Here is a 23955-nt window from a genome sequence, read left to right as displayed (position 1 = left end):
TGAGCTACACCAACATGTCGCAGACATCACCCGTTCCCTGAAAAAATGTATGTCTGCCAGGGTGCATTTCTCCACTGACACCTGGACGAACAAACATGGGCAGGGGGGGTTACATCTCACTGACTGGACACTGGGTGACTCTGGTGGCTGTGGTGCAGGTCAAAGGGCTATTCGACAAGTCTTTGAATTCCCAAGGCTCGTGGGTCAAACCTCTGTATCTAACAGTTCCTCCACTGCTTCTGGCTCCTCCACCTCCTCTATAAGCTTCACCTATGCCCTCAACCTCTCCCATAATCAGACATATGTTCCAACAGTGCAGATAGATTTTCCCCACCTCCGTACTGCTCAACCATGGCTCACAGCAATCACACAGTGTTCAAATTAATATGCCTTGCAGATCGCAGTCACACAGCTCATGAGTTGTCAACAACTATCCAGGCTGAGTTAGAGCAACGACTGATTCCACTGAACCTGGAGGCAGAGAAGGCCGCGTGCAATAATGGTACAAACCTAGTGGTGGCCCTATGCTGGGACAACCTCACATATGTGCCTTGCGTGGCTCATGTCCTCAACCTGATGTTACAGCAATATCTCTGCCATGATCCCGGCCTTGATACGCTGCTGCAAAAATCACAGTCGCAGTATGCTCACCTCCGACAATTGCACCCCGCAGGTCATCAACTTGCATCGCTACAGACATCTTTTGACCTACCGTTTAACTGTTTTATTTGCAGTGTTCCAACATGGTGGAATTCTGCTCTGCATATGTTGCAGTAACTGTGGAAGCAGCAATGAGCACTGGTACAATATGTCCTTTTGCATAGCCTTGGCCAATGCAGTACGGACTTGGTGAAAATCACGCTTGCAGAGTGGGCACTGATGATGATCCTCTGCACCCGTCTGCACAGTTTTGAAATGGCTACTAAGATGGTTAGCGCTGACAATGCCGTCATCAGTATCACTATTCAAGCTCATCTACATGCTGAAGCACACTTTGAATAGTCTGCGTGAGGAGGTGGTGGTCCCAGAGGAAGAGGTGGAAGGAGAGGAGGATGTGAAAGGCATAACAATATCTCAAATTTCCGGATTGTTGTCACACAGGTGGGTGGCATGGGAGGATGTCTTACAGCGATCGAGGGGGGCTCATGGTACTAGACAAACTGTTAGTGAAAATGCAGGAGCAGAGGAACAAATGGAGGAGGACAAGTGTTGTGAAATTGGATTTTGGGCTCCCCCGGTGGCCACTGGTGGAATTGAACTTGTGTGCATCATCCCCTCTGTTCACCTGTTCCCATCAGGATGTGGGAGTCGCTATTTAACCTTGCTCCTCTGTCACTTCCATGCCGGTCAACATTGTAATCAGAAGCCTTTCTGTGCATGTTCCTGCTACCTGACAACTTCCAGCTAAGTCGGACTTTTGTCCTTGTTTGTTTTTTGCATTTTGTTCCAGTTCACAGCTGCAGTTTCGTTTCTGTGTCTGGAAAGCTCTTGTGATCTGAAATTGCCACTCTGATGTTATGAGTTAATACTAGAGTCTTAAAGTAATTTCAGGATGGTGTATTGATAGGGTTTTCAGCTGACCATGAAAGTACCCTTTCTGTCTTCCTGCTATCTAGTAAGCGGACCTCGATTTTGCTAAACCTATTTTCATACTACGTTTGTCATTTTCATCTTAAATCACCGCCAATATATGTGGGGGCCTCTGTCTGCCTTTCGGGGAAATTTCTCTAGAGGTGAGCCAGGACTATATTTTCCTCTGCCAGGATTAGTTAGTCCTCCGGCCGGCGCTGGGCGTCTAGGGATAAAACGCAGGCTACGCTACCCGGCTACTGTTAGTTGTGCGGCAGGTTTAGTTCATGGTCAGTTTAAGTTTCCATCCTTCCAAGAGCTAGTTCCTATGTATGCTGGGCTATGTTCTCTTGCCATTGAGAACCATAACAGTTTGACCGGCCAACAAAGGGTTAAATTAATTGGCAGAGAAAGGAGAGAAAAAAGAAGTCTGCTGAAAAAATTTTTTATTTTTTTTTTTTTCCTTCAGTTCTGAGTGTGCTTTCAATTGAATCACTTGCAAGTCTGCCTATATTGCAGCCTTCCTCTCTCTCTCTCCTTCTAATCCTGGAATGGCTCTGTGTTCACCTGTTTAAAATGGATATTCAGAGTTTAGCTGCAGGTTTGAATAATCTCACCACGAAAGTTCAAAATTTACAAGATTTTGTTGTTCATGTTCCTATATCTGAACCTAGAATTCCTTTGCCTGAATTTTTCTCGGGGAATAGATCTTGCTTTCAAAATTTCAAAAATAATTGCAAGTTGTTTTTGTCCCTGAAATCTCGCTCTGATGGAGATCCTGCTCAGCAGGTCAGGATTGTGATTTCCTTGCTCCGGGGCGACCCTCAAGATTGGGCTTTTGCATTGGCTCCAGGGGATCCTGCGTTGCTCAATGTGGATGCGTTTTTTCTGGCCTTGGGGTTGCTTTATGAGGAACCTCATTTAGAGCTTCAGGCGGAAAAAGCCTTGATGTCCCTATCTCAGGGGCAAGATGAAGTTGAAATATACTGCCAAAAATTCCGTAAATGGTCTGTGCTTACTCAGTGGAATGAGTGCGCCCTGGCGGCGAATTTCAGAGAGGGTCTCTCTGATGCCGTTAAGGATGTTATGGTGGGGTTCCCTGTGCCTGCGGGTCTGAATGAGTCCATGACAATGGCTATCCAGATCGATAGACGTCTGCGGGAGCGCAAACCTGTGCACCATTTGGCGGTGTCTACTGAGAAGACGCCAGAGAATATGCAATGTGATAGAATTCTGTCCAGAAGCGAACGGCAGAATTTTAGACGAAAAAATGGGTTGTGCTTTTATTGTGGTGATTCAACTCATGTTATATCAGCATGCTCTAAGCGTACTAAGAAGCTTGATAAGTCAGTTTCAATTGGCACTTTTCAGTCTAAGTTTATTCTATCTGTGACCCTGATTTGTTCTTTATCATCTATTACCGCGGATGCCTATGTCGACTCTGGCGCCGCTGTGAGTCTTATGGATTGGTCCTTTGCCAAACGCTGTGGGTATGATTTAGAGCCTCTTGAAACTCCTATACCTCTGAAGGGGATTGACTCCACCCCATTGGCTAGTAATAAACCACAATACTGGACACAAGTAACTATGCGAATTAATCCGGATCATCAGGAGATTATTCGCTTTCTTGTGCTGTATAATCTACATGATGTGTTGGTGCTTGGATTGCCATGGCTGCAATCTCATAACCCAGTCCTCGACTGGAACGCTATGTCTGTGTTAAGCTGGGGATGTAAGGGGATGCATGGGGACGTACCTTTGGTTTCCATTTCGTCATCTATTCCCTCTGAGATTCCTGAATTCTTGTCTGACTATCGTGACGTTTTTGAAGAACCTAAGCTTGGTTCATTACCTCCGCACCGGGAGTGCGATTGTGCCATAGATTTGATTCCGGGTAGTAAATACCCTAAGGGTCGTTTATTTAATCTGTCTGTGCCTGAACATGCTGCTATGCGAGAATATATAAAGGAGTCCTTGGAAAAGGGACATATTCGTCCTTCGTCATCTCCCTTAGGAGCCGGTTTTTTCTTTGTGTCTAAGAAAGATGGCTCTTTGAGGCCGTGTATTGATTATCGGCTTTTGAATAAAATCACGGTTAAATATCAATATCCGTTGCCACTGCTGACTGATTTGTTTGCTCGCATAAAGGGGGCCAAGTGGTTCTCTAAGATAGATCTCCATGGGGCGTATAATTTGGTGCGAATTAAGCAGGGGGATGAGTGGAAAACCGCATTTAATACGCCCGAGGGCCACTTTGAGTATTTGGTGATGCCTTTTGGCCTTTCAAATGCCCCTTCAGTCTTTCAGTCCTTTATGCATGACATTTTCCGTGATTATTTGGATAAATTTATGATCGTGTATCTGGATGATATTCTGATTTTTTCGGATGACTGGGACTCTCATGTCCAGCAGGTCAGGAGGGTTTTTCAGGTTTTGCGGTCTAATTCCTTGTGTGTGAAGGGTTCTAAGTGCGTTTTTGGGGTTCAAAAGATTTCCTTCTTGGGATACATTTTTTCCCCCTCTTCCATCGAGATGGATCCTGTCAAGGTTCGGGCTATTTGTGATTGGACGCAACCCTCTTCTCTTAAGAGTCTTCAGAAATTTTTGGGCTTTGCTAACTTTTATCGTCGATTTATTGCTGGTTTTTCTGATGTTGTTAAACCATTGACTGATTTGACTAAGAAGGGTGCTGATGTTGCTGATTGGTCCCCTGCTGCTGTGGAGGCCTTTCGGGAACTTAAGCGCCGCTTTTCTTCCGCCCCTGTGTTGCGTCAGCCTGATGTTGCTCTTCCTTTTCAGGTTGAGGTCGACGCTTCTGAAATCGGAGCTGGGGCGGTTTTGTCGCAAAGAAGTTCCGACTGCTCCGTGATGAAACCTTGTGCTTTTTTTTCTCGTAAATTTTCGCCCGCCGAGCGGAATTATGATATTGGGAATCGGGAGCTTTTGGCCATGAAGTGGGCTTTTGAGGAGTGGCGTCATTGGCTTGAGGGGGCTAGACATCAGGTGGTGGTATTGACCGACCACAAAAATTTAATTTATCTTGAGTCCGCCAGACGCCTGAATCCTAGACAGGCGCGCTGGTCGTTGTTTTTCTCTCGGTTTAATTTTGTGGTGTCATACCTACCGGGTTCTAAGAATGTTAAGGCGGATGCCCTTTCTAGGAGTTTTGAGCCTGACTCCCCTGGTAATTCTGAACCTACAGGTATCCTTAAGGATGGAGTGATATTGTCTGCCGTTTCTCCAGACCTGCGGCGGGCCTTGCAGGATTTTCAGGCGGATAGACCTGATCGTTGCCCACCTGGTAGACTGTTTGTTCCTGATGATTGGACCAGTAAAGTCATTTCTGAGGTTCATTCTTCTGCGTTGGCAGGTCATCCTGGAATCTTTGGTACCAGGGATTTGGTGGCAAGGTCCTTCTGGTGGCCTTCCCTGTCACGAGATGTACGAGGCTTTGTGCAGTCTTGTGACGTTTGTGCTCGGGCCAAGCCTTGTTGTTCTCGGGCTAGTGGATTGTTGTTGCCCTTGCCTATCCCGAAGAGGCCTTGGACGCACATCTCGATGGATTTTATTTCGGATCTTCCTGTTTCTCAGAAGATGTCTGTCATCTGGGTGGTGTGTGACCGTTTCTCTAAGATGGTCCATTTGGTTCCCCTGCCTAAGTTGCCTTCTTCTTCCGAGTTGGTTCCTCTGTTTTTTCAAAATGTGGTTCGTTTGCATGGTATTCCGGAGAATATCGTTTCTGACAGAGGAACCCAATTCGTGTCTAGATTTTGGCGGGCATTCTGTGCTAGGATGGGCATAGATTTGTCTTTCTCGTCTGCTTTCCATCCTCAGACTAATGGCCAGACCGAGCGGACGAATCAGACTTTGGAGACATATTTGAGGTGTTTTGTGTCTGCAGATCAGGATGATTGGGTTGCTTTTTTGCCTTTAGCGGAGTTTGCCCTCAATAATCGGGGCAGCTCTGCCACCTTGGTGTCTCCTTTTTTCTGTAATTCGGGGTTTCATCCTCGATTTTCCTCCGGTCAGGTGGAATCTTCAGATTGTCCTGGAGTGGATGCTGTGGTGGAGAGGTTGCATCAGATTTGGGGGCAGGTGGTGGACAATTTGAAGTTGTCCCAGGAGAAGACTCAGCTTTTTGCCAACCGCCGGCGTCGGGTTGGTCCTCGGCTTTGTGTCGGGGACTTGGTGTGGTTGTCTTCTCGTTTTGTCCCTATGAGGGTTTCTTCTCCTAAGTTTAAGCCTCGGTTCATCGGCCCGTACAAGATATTGGAGATTCTTAACCCTGTGTCCTTCCGTTTGGACCTCCCTGCATCTTTTTCTATTCATAATGTTTTTCATCGGTCATTGTTGCGCAGGTATGAGGTACCGGTTGTGCCTTCCGTTGAGCCTCCTGCTCCGGTGTTGGTTGAGGGCGAGTTGGAGTACGTTGTGGAAAAAATCTTGGACTCCCGTGTTTCCAGACGGAAACTCCAGTATCTGGTCAAATGGAAGGGATACGGTCAGGAGGATAATTCTTGGGTGACTGCCTCTGATGTTCATGCCTCCGATCTGGTCCGTGCCTTTCATAGGGCTCATCCTGATCGCCCTGGTGGTTCTGGTGAGGGTTCGGTGCCCCCTCCTTGAGGGGGGGGTACTGTTGTGAAATTGGATTTTGGGCTCCCCCGGTGGCCACTGGTGGAATTGAACTTGTGTGCATCATCCCCTCTGTTCACCTGTTCCCATCAGGATGTGGGAGTCGCTATTTAACCTTGCTCCTCTGTCACTTCCATGCCGGTCAACATTGTAATCAGAAGCCTTTCTGTGCATGTTCCTGCTACCTGACAACTTCCAGCTAAGTCGGACTTTTGTCCTTGTTTGTTTTTTGCATTTTGTTCCAGTTCACAGCTGCAGTTTCGTTTCTGTGTCTGGAAAGCTCTTGTGATCTGAAATTGCCACTCTGATGTTATGAGTTAATACTAGAGTCTTAAAGTAATTTCAGGATGGTGTATTGATAGGGTTTTCAGCTGACCATGAAAGTACCCTTTCTGTCTTCCTGCTATCTAGTAAGCGGACCTCGATTTTGCTAAACCTATTTTCATACTACGTTTGTCATTTTCATCTTAAATCACCGCCAATATATGTGGGGGCCTCTGTCTGCCTTTCGGGGAAATTTCTCTAGAGGTGAGCCAGGACTATATTTTCCTCTGCCAGGATTAGTTAGTCCTCCGGCCGGCGCTGGGCGTCTAGGGATAAAACGCAGGCTACGCTACCCGGCTACTGTTAGTTGTGCGGCAGGTTTAGTTCATGGTCAGTTTAAGTTTCCATCCTTCCAAGAGCTAGTTCCGATGTATGCTGGGCTATGTTCTCTTGCCATTGAGAACCATAACAGACAAGGTGTTGGATGTGTAACACTCAGAAGATGAAGAGGATAATGATCCCCTCTCTGTTGTCCATGGTTGGAAAGAGGGGATCGAGGAAGCAACCTTAAGTTTTACCCTGCCACCAACACACCATGGACTTGGACCTCATGGAAGTGCCCTACATTCCTTCTTGTTGCACTATCTTCAACATGATGCCCAAATTCTGTGTGTTAGAAATAGTGCTGGCTACTGGGTTGCCACTCTGTTAAATCCACTGTACAAGAGTAAATTTAGCCAGATGCTTCCCCCACTGGTAAAGGAAAATCGCGCTGGAGTATTGAAACACACTTGTAGACAACCGTAAGAGTGGTTTTCCCCAAGACAGCAGTGAGGCACATAATGTGCATCTCAGTTCTAGACGTTCAACCCTGGGAATGTCAAGACGTCATAGCAAAAATATTAGCAGCAGCGTTAGTGGCATAAGCAATTTCTGTGAGTGATTTCACACATTTTTTAGACCAGTTGGCACAACAGAGTACAAGTCTGACACGTTGTGAACGACTGGAGAGGATGGTGCAGGAGTATCTGGAGCTCAATATCAGTGCCATCTGGGGGTTTGGATCTTTTTGCATTTTGGTCTTCAAAAATGGAAGAGTGGCCTGAGATCGCTTGCCACGCCTTTTTGTCATGCGTAACAGCCAGCGTTCTCTCAGAACATGTCTTCAGTGCTGCTGGTGGTGTCCTGATGGATAAGATCATCCATTTGACTCCTGAAAGTGTAAACTGCCTAATTTTCATCAAAATGAACAAGTCATGGATCTCCAATGACTTTTTCACCCCAGTCACAGAGTTGGCAAAATAGGCAATGTTTTAGTGTCATACATTGATCTTGCATTATTGCAGTCTGTGTGACATTGTTCAAATGAGGATTGATCCTGTACCCAGTCGTATTATTAATTATGTACAGCCAAGTGCCATGGAGGAAGACGTGTCACCACTACGTGAGGACTGGCCTAGTGCCTCACCCACCCATGTTGCACCACTAGGAGTTTATGGTGTGCGACCCGCAGCTATGACGACTTCTGCTCATCGAGGTAAGCACTTGCAGGAGGTTGTGCTGGATGGACAGAGACTTATTGGATTTGGTGACTCAGGGGCTTTCCTCACACTGGCTGATCCCCGAGTGGTTCGGCCTGAGGCAATCCATAGAGGACCTGGGATTGTCATTGAACTGGCTGGTGGACAATGGAGGACTATTCCCACAGCCACTGTGGATCTGAACTTTGGTTTTGGGGTCAGGCGATGTGTGGTTGGGGTGATGGGTGGTCTGCCTGCAGATGTTCTCCTGGGCAATGATGTGGGAGAGCTACGATGCCAATTCGTGGCTGCATGAAGCCACATGTAAGTTACGCTCTGCCTGTGTGTACTTAACCAGCGACCTGTAGAGGTCCCTAGTACGTACACAAATTGGGAGGGGAAGGGATTGTCATGATATGTACTTTTGCCCTGTCCTGTATTTGAATAATATGCCATTTGATGTATGTAACTGTTCTCTGGTTTCTATTAGCTGTAATTTATGTATTTTCTTGTGCTGGGAGTTCACCTGTAACAATATGTCTCCTTCCCCCAATACTTGCAGCCCTAAGCTATAATGTAATTAAGCTTTGTCAACACCACTAGTGAAAGAATAGCCATTCTTCCTCACAGCAGGTGGCTAGTCAAATGTACATACTAGATAGACTAAGCGGAGCCGACTAGTCTAGAATCTTCTGGTGGACCCAACCATTGAATAGAAGGTGTGACCCCTACCCCCTTCGTGGGCGGATCCCAGGAGCTCAGACAATCCATTCTTATTTTTGAGATCAGATGTGAGTTGATCCTTAAAGGAGAAGGAGTGGGGATTCTTAGCTGAGGCAAGACCCCACGTCCATCTGTGACTGCGGAAGCGAATGGGGCGAGACTTGAGCTGAACACATATCTCGTCGTTCGTGAGATTGTTTTCGGATCCCTTGGACTCGTGTGGACTATTGCTTTGTTAGCTGGCACAAGGATTATCGGGAGGTGCCCCCGAATCTGTTCTGTTGGACTCGTGGAAGGACTATTGTTTCGTTTATCGGGTGCGGGATTACTGGAAAGCACCTCCAGATCTGTTTCTTTACTTGGACTTATTGTGGACTTCTCGTGGATTTGAAGGACATTATGGATATTTGATGTTGTATGCTCCCTGCTTTAATAAATCTCGTTGGATTGTCCCTCGGCCTGTTGTCCCTTCCTGATCTGCCGTACACCCCGTCACAGCCCCCATCGGGGACAGCGGTGATAATGTGTGAAAACTGTAAATCGCTGTGGAATATGTTAGTGCTATATAAAAAATAAAGATTATTATTATACGTTAAAGGGGCTGAATAATATTGCACGCCCCACTTTTCAGTTTTTGAATTTCCACAAAAATTTAAAATAACCAATACATTTCGTTCAACTTCACAATTATGTTCCACTTGTTGTTGATTCTTCACCTAAAATTTACATTTGGTATCTTTATGTTTGAAGCATGATATGTGTGAAAAGTTCAAGGGGGCCGAATACTTTCGCAAGGCACTGTATATTGGCTATTCCCTCATACATTGGATTATATTACCTCATATATGGGATCTCGCCTCATATAGTAGATTAAATAACCTCATATATTGGCAATTTCCTCATCTTTGAGATTATTACCTCATATATGAGATATTCCCTAGTATATTGGATCTCACCTCATACATCAGATTATTTTACCTCATATATTGGATGTTTCCCCATATATGGGTTTATATTACCTCCTATATCGGATCTCGCCTTATATATTAGATTACCTTATATATTGGCTATTTCCTCATAGTCATGCCTCACAGGAGCAACTCCAATCTAGAAACGGCGGAGCTAGATGTGACCTGTGCCTGATGTGCACACTGATACTCTGAAGGCAGTGGCCCTGATTGTAGCTCGCAACAGCTGGGACATCCCAACCGGTGAAATTTGCAGGGTGGCTTTCGAGGTGAATGTGTCTCCGCCTGTGTGCACTAACAACATGGGCCGTGTGGATGGGATAAATAGCTGCATCCAACCACTAACCAAGAGTGGAGGAAAAGTTTTGGTGTTATTCATATTCTCTGAAAAAAAGGCCAAGAAAGCAAAAATTCTGCCGGGGTATTTAAACTTTTGAGTACAACTGTACGAATATCTGCTCCTTTGTACTAAAAGGAACAGAAGGAGCAGTGTTCAAGCCCTATAAAATGACTTTGGCGAGCTATCGGTGTGCATGTTTCTAACTAGTCAGAGACAGACTCGATGAGGGTAACATGAGGTATTGACATCCTGTGCTGGGACCTGTTCTCACAGTCCAGCACCATACAGCTTGATTGACATTTGCCAGAGAATACTAGAATTAATAGGTCTGCCAACGGAACCCTGCTTTCTTCAGATATGGGAGCAAGTAGCATACTGAGGTAGATGTTAAAAAGTCTGGATCTGCAATTGTGAATGTTATGCAACATCGTCCAGCATGACCAACTCGGTGGTGGGTTGATGATGGTCTGGGAGGCCTATCCTTGGCAGCTTGAAAAAATTCCATGTGTTAGTCAATGGAACAATGACTGCCGTTAGTTACTTGGATGAAATCCTTAAACTCATTGTCAGACTTTACGCTGATTAAATAGGCACTCGGATCCTCCTGGTGTGGAAAATACCACACATTATGAGACCATCATGTTTAGACAGGTCCTAAATGATAAAAGCATTGATGCCCTTTACATTCCTCGGACCTGAACCCAATTTAAAACAGTTGGGGCATTATAAGTTCATTCAACACTGCCAAGCAGCACCATTGTATGTGCAGAAGCCAAATGATGCCAGAATCCAGGTCTAGGTGGGAAGTACCCAATGACTCCATTTGCTGTTTCATCAGGACATTGTTGGAAATGCATACAGTCACATGGGCCATACCAACTACTGAATCACATTATTAGTTACTGTGATGAAATTCACACAAAATTGGATTAGCCTGTGATTTCAATTATTTACTTTCAATTGAGGATAATTTGAAATTGAATGATAGTTTACAGTTGATACACTATATAGACAAAAGTATCAAAAGTATTGGGACACATACACATTGCACCTACAAGAACTTTTATGATATCTATAGGCATTAATATGGAGCTAGTCCCCACTCTGTATCTATAAAATCTTGCAAGATTTTGTAATTCATGGAAATATTTTCCATGTCATCCAGAAGAGCATTTGTGTTGTCAGACACTAATGCAGCTATAACAGCTTCCACTCTTGGAAGGTTTTCAACAAGGTTTTGTAATATGTCTGTGGGAATTTTTGCCCTGTTAACCAGAAAAGCATATGTGAGATCAGACAAGAGAAGGGCTGGCTCATAATCTCCATTGTAGTACATCCCAAAAGTGTTTGATAGGATTGAGGTCAGGTTCCAAGTGGCGAGTCAAGTTCTTCCACAATAAACTTCCCCAACCATGCCTTTATGGTTCTTGCTTGATGCATGGGGCACAGTCATGCTGGAACAGAAAAGGACCATCCCAAACTTTGCTCAAATTAGGTTGGCGTAGTGAAGCCTTTAGATTTCCCTGAACTAGAACTTAGGGGCCTAGGTCAAACCCTGAAAAAACAACATCATAGCATTATTACTCCTCCACCAAATTTACAGTTGGAAAAATACAGTCAGAAAAGTAAAGTTCTCCTGGTATTCACCAAACCCAGACTCGTCTATCAGATTGCCAGACAGAGAAGTGTGATTCATCACTCCATATAACAAATTTCCACTCGTCCAGAGGTAAGTGGCAGTGTTTTTTGCCATTGTAAAACATGGTCTCACTTCCAAATAGCTTTGTTTGCCCTCAGATATTTGGATGTTGGTTTGCTTTTCAGTATTGATCATTGGTTCTGTACAACAAAATTAGGGCTCATGTGCTGGATGTCCATACAGCTTCCTACTCTGTAATGGAAGGCGCTCTGTGTGCCAACATATGGTAACCCTTCCAAAATTATCCTCCCTAAGAAGTACCGTAATACTTATAAGAAATAATATATTAATATATTTATAATATAGCAACTGATGGAACATGCCGCATTTTTTATTCTCTATTATGGGTACCGTACTATAGATCCATGCAACGCAAGGCCTGTTTAATTGTAGGTTCACACTTTTTTCCCCATTTGTCATTCATGTGAAATCTGCTTTTTATAGTACATACAGAATAATGGGCCCCATATAATGCTCCATACAGAATAATGAACGCCATATATTGTCCCATACAAAATAATTGGCCGCCTATAATGCTCCATACAGAATAATGGGCCCCATATAATGCTCCATACAGAATGGGCCCCATATAATGCTCCATACAGAATAATGGGCCCCATATAATGCTCCATACAGAATAATGTACGCCATATATTGTCCCATATAGAGTAATGGGCCACATATAATGCTCCATACAGAATAATGGGCCCCATATAATGCTCCATACAGAATTATGGGCCCCATATAATGCTCAATACAGAATAATGGGCCCCATATAATTCTCAATACAGAATGGGCCCCATAAAATGATCCATACCTATATAATAAATAATCAAATACTCACCTCTCCTCGTTCATTGCTGGCTGCCGCTCTGGTATGGAGAGCTCTGATCTCCTCAGCATCTCTTAGCCCTCTGCACCGCTCAGTGCAGAGGGTGTGCTGTAGTGGCATTATCAAGCCCCCTGCCCTGGGACATTTCAAACAGTTTACAGCATGATGGGGGCCAGGTGTCCCCGGCGGTGAGTGGGACCCCTACTTGCTCAGGGGCCCGGCACTTACCTGGGTGCATCATGTAGTGATGCCGGCCCTGATTCTGACAAACCTTACTGGAATGAATTGTAAATTTATACATTTATTTCAGGTAAGCATTTGCTAGTATTAGCTATATTGATTAGAAATGTGATTATTTTCAGGTTGTGTCATCCACCAGCTCACTTGCTCTGGGAATCAACATGCCATGCAAATCTGTGGTTTTCCTACAAGACTCTCTGTATCTAGATGCCCTGAACTACAGACAGGTATTTACTCAATTTGTTTTTGAAAGTGAATCAGTCAGGAGAATTTTACTACTGATACTAGTGCCATAGTTGGATAATTTCTAGTGGATCAATACATAGGATACTTACTGTATTTTGTAATAATCTAATATGTCAGATGGGCAAAATCGAGCTTTGAAATATGATGCAAATTAGGGATGTATATTTTGGGGAGGGGTATTGATTATTTATAAAATTATGCAAAGTAGAGATGAGTGAATCTTTTGACATTCAAAATCACCAGCTATGCCAATATTTTCCCCAAAATTTGATTCAATGCAAATCACAAGTACTACAAAGCCTCCAATTGCCATGTGTATAAATTGCCCTGAAAAGAAAGTAAAGCACAGCAGAATGACTGTCCCTACTGATTAACTGTGCTGTATTATGTGATGTGAAAGCCCTCCTGGCTGTGCCTAATGTCGAGAGTCTTCTTTGGCTATTTTTGGCAATTTCCTGAGGCAAATCAAAAATTAGTTTCAATCTGATGTTTTCACCAAATTCCTAAAATTTTGCACAAATTCAATTTGAACCAATTCACTGATCTATAGTGCAAAGTAAATGTACAAATGAGATATGTTCCATAACAAGGTACTGTCATGGATTTGTCAGCGCCAAGCAAATGGCTAGTAAGAAAAAGCAACAGAGTAAGGAAATCATTTTTGACTGTGTTATACTATAAAGTAGGCCATTCTACAATCATTCAGGACTTAGTTTGTCTCAGGGTCTTTTAGTAGTTTTATGTTATTAAATTGATGACCAAGATACCATAAACAACAAGATAATGCTATTGAGATGCTAGTTGTTTTCCAAGAACTTGAGGTTACATAATTCATTTCAAAGTAAGAAATTGTTTGTACCGGAACTGTTCCCTCTTTAGATGGCAGGAAGGGCTGGAAGAAGAGGCCATGACCTAGTGGGAAATGTCTATTTTTTCAATATCCCAATGCCTAAGGTGAAAAAGCTCTTGAAGTCCAATGTTCCTCAATTAAAAGGGCAATTTCCTCTAAGTGTTTCCTTCATTCTCAGATTAATGTTACTTGCAGCCAAAGCAGATGACAAAAAAGATGCAAATGCCAAGGTAAGTCTATGTTTCAGGGATTTGTCTCTTCAATTGATATACCATTCAAAGTCTTTTTTAGCATAACTCATTCTCATTATTCTTCAGTTGTCATCTAAAATATATTCTGTTTTTAAACCTGTTATGGACATGCAGTCTGTTGTGTGGACAACATTATACAGAGAAGGAGAAGCTGAGCAGAAGGATACACAGGTTTGTTGGAAAAGATTCAGTATAACTTGTACTTTATTCATTAAAATCCATGGTGTCTGTATGCATATGAGTTCAGAGTGTGGCCCTACTAGTGAATGACACTTTTCTCTGCATGCACATTCATACTGACAATCATTGAACAGGACCACCCCCTTGACTCATATGCATATAAACACCAGGGATTTCAATAAATAAGATGCAAGTCTCACTGAAACTTTTCCCACAAAAATGTTTATCAATCTGATCAACTCCACCGGCGCCATTTTATTCTGCCTGCAAATAAGATAATATCGCAAACATGACCAGTTCCTTAAAAGATTCTTTAAGGTCATGAATATTATAAATACTTTTCCTCTTACTTTTTTTTTTTATGAAAGGAAAAGAGAAAAGACAACATATTGTAACGCAATACCATAATACCGAAAGAAAAGACAACATAATATAATGTAATACCATAATACCGATTTAGCAGGTGCTTAGACTACACAAAAAAGAAAAATATACCCACATACTTTTAGTATTAAATTAATTTACAGGTGCAGAAATACGCTGTGTGGCCAATATACAAACATATGCATAGACAATGTGTCAGCTCACTGCGATTAATGAATACATGAACTCCAATATTGCTGCCAACATTAAAATGTAAAAGCCTCATCTTTACCACATAAAGTTTTTATTGCGAACTATGCCTGTTTTCTTTTTCATTCCCCATTGACATGGCACATGAAGAGGTAAGACATATAGTGGATAGGGATCATTCATATTAAAAGGTCACCTTGACGTGGTTGGATGGCTTTAATTTAAAAAAAACTAAGTGCCTTTTAAGTTTTTATCATTTGCAGCAATATTGGGGTTCATATATTTATTAGTCACAGTGTGCTGATGCTTTGCGTATGTTAGCAGGTGCTTGGAGACTCGTTTTTGGATGTCTCCTGGAAACCAGAACTTGGCCTGCAGCTGAGTCCACCCTCTAACCCGCACAGTTGTTTTCCAGAGTAGATAGCAATGGTAAGTGACCCCTAAAGCTACCCAAAGAAAGGCACAATAACTTTGCTGAAAGAGTTAAAAAAACAAACAAAAATAAGTCAAACATTGGAGCAAATTTCTGGCAGAAACCAGCCCCAAATATAAGCAGGATAAACTTGCATTTACTGTGCACAATTATTCTAGGAACGCTTGTTTCCTAATATTCATGCAGTGTAAATGGAGTGTCGATTACCCATAGAACTAGCAAAATGCTCAATCGTGAGGTGAAATTATCTTTTGGCTTTCTTACAAAATCATCGTTTTCAGTAGAACATGTCCTGTATAAGCAAGACATGTACTAAGCAAGAACAATGATAGCCTGAGAGCACAGAACAATCTATTACTGACCATTCTGATTCTAAGAACAATGTAAGTGCTCACAGCCTGTCTTAACAGTCTGTTAAACGACCGTCGATCAAGAGACATGTAGGCAATTGGCAATTGTTTACCAGCTGCACTGGCCAGGGTAAACGGGCCCTTACACTAGTCAGCCTAAATATGCACCAGATTTATCAAACAGCTTACACTTTCTTAGACTTATCCATTATTCATAAATATGTCCCAATTTTTCTTTTTATTTCTTAAATATTTTTTTTTATTATAAAACTCCCCTTAGTGAGCCATACTGAATATATACTCTCTTATTGTTCGTATATTGCACTTTCACAAACTTACAGTTACTGCAAATGGTGTCATACAGTCCACTGCTCACAAACCAAGGAGTGATATGGAAAATATTTATAGTCTTAGCAGCGTGTTAGCTTAGTTTCTGATCGTCAAGTGAGGTGTGACAAAGAGAAGTCACAGGATACCCACCCGACTAGTCATCGTATTCACTGAAGTTACGGGCAGAGGCCAGCTATGCAACACAGCCAGCATCTACTGTGTACGAAGCAGCCATAGCTACTTTACCAACTTCATACTTTGCTGAAGAACCTGTGACAAAAATGTACGTCATGGGTCATTAACCAGTTAAACTATGTTTCTGAACTTAGGTTTTATCAATTTTGATGCATCCTCTTATGTCATTCAAAAAGCCACAAGAAGCACAGATGCTAAAACTGTACTGCATATTCTCACTGCAATTTCTTCTCTGTGAGGTATGTATTATGTACATTGTGCATTACTGCTGTATTTTTATAAAGCCTAATGTGAAGGGATAAGTTAACTAATTGTGGAAAACCCAATGTCTTCAAATGTTGAAATGGTGGGCATATGACTTTGAAGTGATGTTTTTCAACAGAGTGTCTGCAGCTGCTGAAGCAAGAAGTTGGCTGTCAGACATAGCCAGACTTCCTAATGAGAAGGCAGAGATGGAATAATACCATCTTTGCCTTTCTTTCCATACACAACACTGAACATAGCTGTGTATAAACTTTAGGAAGCACTAACAGTGCTTACTTCTCCCATCTTAACAATCGTGTTTTGCCAGTATTTCTGTGTCTTGGCAGACCCAGATCAGTTATGTAATGCAGACAGGAGGCTGAATGTGTCCTGTAACTGTGACTAATATTATTGGGAAATTAGTAATATAAGAAGATGTATTGTCTTTTATGACCTTATGGGTAACACACTGCGTAAAATGCACACAACACATAAAAAATAAGTATATTAAGAAAAGAAGAAAACCACTGCTAGTTAAACTTCTATTTCTAATCCTGTCCCAGATAAAATAAAAAATAAAATAAAAAAGCATGTCCGATATATAAAAATAACTGGAAAGAGCAGAATTATTTAAATGGTATTTTAGGGCTGGAATTTTTTTTCAAAGAAAATATGAAAAAAAACACGTTTCTTATTTTTTTCTATACATTTTATGTTGGTGTATTCTATAAAAATATTGCACAGGCTAAGGCACTGTCATACAGATAAATGCAATACATTATAGTGACAAATAAACCATAGGAATCATACATACTGTAAGCAGGCATTTTTTAAAACGATAAAGTTAATTAGCGTGACTCTCCAGCAAAGGGTTGAAAAGTGACTATACATTCTCGCATGGTTTCTTGTACAGTCACTCTATGTGGTGAATTTTGTTTGACACCCACTGCCTCTTTCATTCAATATGGCGTATTTTTCTTCCTGGATGCAAGTTTGTCGCAGTAGTGCCATGCTAAGTCATGGGGGGGAAAAAAACTAAGTTCTTTTAACCCCTTCGCGACATATGAAGTATATATATATGTCATATCTCTTGTCTCCCCCTTGGATGCGAGCTCCGGCTCTGAGCCCGCATCAGCACATGACAGTGGATTTCATTTTTTCCCAATTTACCAGTACATTATATGGTAAAATCAATGGAGTCTTTCAAAAGTATAACTCGGCCCAAAAAAAACAAGCCCTCACGCTGCCATATTGACAGAAAATAAAAAAGGTTACCGCTCTGGGAAGAAGGGGAGCAAAAAATGAAAACGAAAAAATGGAAAATGGCCCGGGGCGAAGGGGTTAAAAAAATTGCAATGTTGATTGTGTTGTAAATAAAAGCAGATTTCCAAAGATTTTGATAAAAAATGTGATTCCTGTGCATTGTTCGTTTATATGATTTTTTTTAGCAAATGCAAATAATTCTGGAGTTGCACTAGTAATCCCCTCTGGGGTATGTTCACATGGGTTGATTTGCTGCAATTTTTCTGGATTGAAAATCTGCACTTTATTACAAAAGCAGCATTGTGAATCATATTTTACCAAATCTCATGCATATGTTACCTATAAAATCTACAGCGTAAATTGACCCGTGATGTGGATTTTCAGTCCTTGTCAATTTATGCTTCAGATTTTGCAATATTCACCTTTAATGCAAAGTGTGATATATGTGGCAAACCTGCAGCATTTGTGCAGAAGAAATTCCCAATATATTAGAGGCGTGCTAGTCCCATCTTGAAATACCCAGCTTGGGAAATTTTTGATTTTTTTTATAATGACTCATGCTTTTTTACCTAAAGTTATTTTTAAAAGACTTATACTTACAATATCATCCTGTACATTGTATTTGTTTCTTGTAGGGATACTTGAATGAAGATTGTGATCCCATTGCATTTACAGGACTTGTTACTCACTTACATTACCATGAACCATCAAATTTTGTGTTTGTCCGCTTTCTAGAAAAAGGCTTGTTTCATCAACTGTGCAAACCAACTTCAGAAGGTATTTCTTACATTGTCTAATTATAAAAAAATATATATGCTTATGTTTTCATAAGCAGAATATGGAAGTATGGAATAATTCCATGGCATCTCCAAACTAAAAATTAACCCCTTCATGACCCAGCCTATTTTGGCCTTATGGACCTTGCCGTTTTTTGCAATTCTGACCAGTGTCCCTTTATGAGGTAATAACTCAGGAACGCTTCAACGGATCCTAGCGATTCTGAGACTGTTTTTTCGTGACATATTGGGCTTCATGTTAGTGGTAAATTTAGGTCGATAATTTCTGAGTTTATTTGTGAAAAAAACGGAAATTTGGCAAAAATTTTGAAAATTTCGCAATTTTCACATTTTGAATTTTTATTCTGTTAAACCAGAGAGTTATATGACACAAAATAGTTAATAAATAACATTTCCCACATGTCTACTTTACATCAGCACAATTTTGGAAACAAATTTTTTTTTTGCTAGGAAGTTATAAGGGTTAAAATTTGACCAGTGATTTCTCATTTTTACAACAAAATTTACAAAACCATTTTTTTTAGGGACCACCTCACATTTGAAGTCAGTTTGAGGGTTCTATATGGCTGAAAATACCCAAAAGTGACACCATTCTAAAAACTGCACCCCTCAAGGTGCTCAAAACCACATTCAAGAAGTTTATTAACCCTTCAGGTGTTTCACAGCAGCAGAAGCAACATGGAAGTAAAAAATGAACATTTAACTTTTTAGTCACAAAAATGATCTTTTCGCAACAATTTTTTTATTTTCCCAAGGGTAAAAGGAGAAACTGGACCACGAACAATGTTGTCCAATTTGTCCTGAGTACGCTGATACCTCATATGTGGGGGTAAACCACTGTTTGGGCACACGGCAGGGCTTGGAAGGAAAGGAGCGCCATTTGACTTTTTGAATGAAAAATTGGCTTCAATCTTTAGCGGACACCATGTCGCGTTTGGAGAGCCCCCGTGTGCCTAAACATTGGAGCTCCCCCACAAGTGACCCCATTTTGGAAACTAGACCCCCCAAGGAACTTATCTAGAAGCATAGTGAGCACTTTAAACCCCCAGGTGCTTCACAAATTGATCCGTAAAAATAAAACAGTACTTTTTTTTCACAAAAAAATTATTTTAGCCTCAATTTTTTCATTTTCACATGGGCAACAGGATAAAATGGATCCTAAAATTTGTTGGACAATTTCTCCTGAGTACACCAATACCTCACATGTGGGGGTAAACCACTACTTGAGCACATGGTAAGGCTCGGAAGGGAAGGAGCGCCATTTGACTTTTTGAATGAAAAATTATCTCCATCGCTAGCGGACACCATGTCACATTTGGAGAGCCCCTGTGTGCCTAAACATTGGAGCTCCCCCACAATTGACCCCATTTTGGAAACTAGACCCCCCAAGGAACTTATCTAGAAGCATAGTGAGCACTTTAAACCCTCAGGTGCTTCACAAATTGATCTGTAAAAATGAAAAAGTACTTTTTTTTCACACAAAATTTCTTTTAGCCTCAATTTTTTCATTTTCACATGGGCAACAGGATAAAATGGATCCTAAGATTTGTTGGGCAATTTCTCCTGAGTACACCAATACCTCACATGTGGGGGTAAACCACTACTTGAGCACATGGTAAGGCTCGGAAGGGAAGGAGCGCCATTTGACTTTTTGAATGAAAAATTATCTCCATCGCTAGCGGACACCATGTCACATTTGGAGAGCCCCTGTGTGCCTAAACATTGGAGCTCCCCCACAATTGACCCCATTTTGGAAACTAGACCCCCCAAGGAACTTATCTAGAAGCATAGTGAGCACTTTAAACCCTCAGGTGCTTCACAAATTGATCTGTAAAAATGAAAAAGTACTTTTTTTTCACACAAAATTTCTTTTAGCCTCAATTTTTTCATTTTCACATGGGCAACAGGATAAAATGGATCCTAAGATTTGTTGGGCAATTTCTCCTGAGTACGCCGATACCTCATATGTGGGGGTAAACCACTGTTTGGGTGCACGGCAAGGCTCGGAAGGGGAGGCGTGCCATTTGACTTTTTGAATGGAAAATTAGCTCCAATCGTTAGCAGACACCATGTCGCGTTTGGAGAGCCCCTGTGTGCCTAAACATTGGAGCTCCCCTACAAGTGACCCCATTTTGGAAACTAGACCCCCCAAGGAACTTATCTAGATGCATAGTGAGCACTTAAAACCCCCAGGTGCTTCACAGAAGTTTATAACGCAGAGCCGTGAAAATAAAAAATAATTTTTCTTTCCTCAAAAATGATTTTTAGCCCAGAATTTTTTATTTTCCCAAGGGTAATAGGAGAAATTGGACCCCTAATGTTGTTGTCCAGTTTGTCCTGAGTACGACGATACCCCATATGTGGGGGTAAACCACTGTTTGGGCGCACGGCAGGGCTCGGAAGGGAAGGCACGCCATTTGGCTTTTTGAATGGAAAATTAGCTCCAATCATTAGTGGACACCATGTCGCGTTTGGAGAGCCCCTGTGTGCCTAAACATTGGAGCTCCCGCACAAGTGACCCCCATTTTGGAAACTAGACCTCCCAAGGAACTAATGTAGAAGTGTGGTGAGCTCTTTAAACCCCCAAGTGCTTCACAGAAGTTTATAACGCAGAGCCATGAAAATAAAAAATAATTTTTCTTTTCTCAAAAATGATTTTTTAGCCCACAATTTTTTATTTTCCAAGGGTAACAGGAGAAATTGGACCCCAAAAGTTGTTGTCCAGTTTCTCCTGAGTACGCTGATACCCCATATGTGGGGGTAAACCACTGTTTTGGCACACGTCGGGGTTCGGAAGGGAAGTAGTGACGTTTTGAAATGCAGACTTTGATGGAATGCTCTGCGGGCATCAGGTTGCGTTTGCAGAGCCCCTGATGTGCCTAAACAGTAGGAACTCCCCACAAGTGACTCCATTTTGGAAACTAGACCCCCAAGGGAACTTATCTACATGTGTGGTGAGCACTTTGAACCCCCAAGTGCTTCACAGAAGTTTATAACGCAGAGCCGTGAAAATAATAAATGTGTTTCCTTTCCTCAAAAATATTTTTTTAGCCCAGAATTTTTTATTTTTGCAAGAGTAACAGGAGAAATTTGACCCCAATAGTTGTTGTCCAGTTTCTCCTGAGTACGCTGATACCCCATATGTGTGGGTAAACCACTGTTTGGGCACACGTCAGGGCTCGGAAGGGAAGTAGTGACATTTGAAATGCAGACTTTGATGGAATGGTCTGTGTGCATCACGTTGCATTTGCAGAGCCCCTGATGTGCCTAAACAGTAGAAACACCCCACAAGTGACCCCATTTTGGAAACTAAACCCCCCAAGGAACTTATCTAGATGTGTGGTGAGCACTTTCAACCACCAAGTGCTTCACAGAAGTTTATAACGCAGAGCCGTGAAAATAAAAAATAATTGTTCTTTCCTCAAAAATTATGTTTTAGCAAGTAATTTTTTTTTTTGCAAAGGTAACAGGAGAAATTGGACCCCAACCGTTGTTGCCCAGTTTGTCCTGAGTACGCTGGTACCCCATATGTGGGGGTAAACCACTGTTTGGGCGCACGTAGGGGCTTGGGAGGGAGCACCATTTGACTTTTTGAACGCAAGATTGGCTGGAATCAATGGTGGCGCCATGTTGCGTTTGGAGACCCCTGATGTGCCTAAACAGTGGAAACCCCTCAATTCTAACTTCAACACTAACCCCAACACACCCCTAATCCTAATCCCAACTGTAGCCATAACCCTAATCACAACCCTAACCACAACCCTAACCCCAACACACCCGTAACCCTAATTCCAACCCTAACCCTAATCCTAACCCTAATCCCAACCCTAACCCTAATCCCAACCCTAACCACAACTGTAACCCCAACACACCCCTAACCCTATCCGTAACCCTAACCACAAGCCTAATCTTAACCCTATTTCCAACCCTAGCCCTAATTCCAACCCTAACTCTAATTCCAACCCTAGCCCTAAGGCTATGTGCCCACGTTGCGGATTCGTGTGAGATTTTTCCGCACGATTTTTGAAAAATCTGCAGGTAAAAGGCACTGCGTTTTACCTGCGGATTTACAGCGGATTTCCAGTGTTTTTTTGTGCGGATTTCACCTGCGGATTCCTATTGAGGAAAAGGTGTAAAACGCTGCGGAATCCGCAGAAAGAATTGACATGCTGCGGAAAATACAAAGCAGCGTTTCTGCACGGAATTTTCCGCACCATGGGCACAGCGGATTTGGTTTTCCATAGGTGTTCATGGTACTGTAAACCTGATGGAAAACTGCTACGAATTCGCAGCGGCCAATCCGCTACAGATCCACGGCCAACCCGCTGCGGATCCGCGGCCAAATCCGCTCTGTGTGCACATCCCATAACCCTAACCCTACCCGTAACCCTACCCCTAGTTCTAACCCTATTTCTAACCCTATCCCTAGTGGAAAAAGAAAAAAAAATATTTTCTTTATTTTATTATTGTCCCTACCTATGGGGGTGATAAAGGGGGGGGTTTATTTATTATTCTTTTATTTTGATCGCTGCGATAGAACCTATCACAGCGATCAAAATGTACTTTTAGCGAATCTGCCGGCTGGCCATTTTCCAAGATGGCGGCGCCCATGGAGAAGACAGCCGGACACCGGGAGGGACATCGAAGCTAGGTAAGTATGGGGGGGTGGGATTGGAACACGGGGGGGGGATCAGAGGACCGGGGGAGCGGACAGGAGGACCGGGGGAGCGGACAGGAGGGAGGAGGGGAGCGGAACAGAGATCGGGGCAGAAAGGACGACTGGGGGGGCGATCGGTGGCGGTGGGGGGGGGGCAGATCGGGGTCTCCAGCCATGGCAGATGCTATTGCAGCATCGGCCATGGCTGGATTGTAATATTTCACCATTTTCATAGGTGAAATATTACAAATCGCTCTGATTGGCTGTTTCACTTTCAACAGCCAATCAGAGCGATCGTAGCCACGGGGGGGTGAAGCCACCCCCCCTGGGCTGATGTACCACTCCCCCTGTTTCTGCAGATCGGGTGAAAATGGAGTTAACCCTTTCACCCGATCTGCAGGAACGCGATCTTTCCATGACGCCACATAGGGATCACAGGTCGGATTGGTACCGACTTTCATGACGCCTACGTGGCGTCAAAGGTCGGGAAGGGGTTAAACATGTAAATGGTTATGAATGTCCTTTTGAAGGCATCAGTGGTCTCAGATAAATAAAGCTTATTCACCATATAAAAAGTTATACAACATTCCGAAATACTTTGGCTGGCGCAATTAATGTAGTTCCTCCTTTTTAGCAGTTTTTTTTCTCTAAAACAGAAAGGTGTGTTCAGAAACCCACATGTAATCTTTTAAGGGCTTCACAAAAATTGCAAATTATGGTGCATAGAGGGACATGGCCAACAATAGGAAGAACATTTATTAAAAGGAACGTTTTATCACAAAATTAACTTTTGTTAA

At 42.5% G+C, this 23955-nt stretch overlaps 1 protein-coding gene across 1 annotated transcript in view; it reads left to right on the top strand.

Annotated features, from left to right (window-relative positions):
- Window positions 1–23955, top strand: part of DDX60 (DExD/H-box helicase 60) — a 288318-nt gene that overhangs the window by 230808 nt on the left and 33555 nt on the right. Inside the window, exons 30-33 of the mRNA XM_077279474.1 lie at window positions 12913–13017; window positions 13916–14116; window positions 16333–16437; window positions 18340–18481. Of these exons, the coding sequence (XP_077135589.1) occupies window positions 12913–13017; window positions 13916–14116; window positions 16333–16437; window positions 18340–18481 (553 nt within the window). The remainder of the gene's footprint in view (window positions 1–12912; window positions 13018–13915; window positions 14117–16332; window positions 16438–18339; window positions 18482–23955) is intronic.

The sequence above is a fragment of the Ranitomeya variabilis genome, chromosome 1, assembly GCF_051348905.1.
Source record: "Ranitomeya variabilis isolate aRanVar5 chromosome 1, aRanVar5.hap1, whole genome shotgun sequence".
Classification (NCBI taxonomy): domain Eukaryota; kingdom Metazoa; phylum Chordata; class Amphibia; order Anura; family Dendrobatidae; genus Ranitomeya; species Ranitomeya variabilis.
Note: the sequence above shows the minus strand (reverse complement) of the source record. Positions and strands in the feature narration are given on the sequence as shown.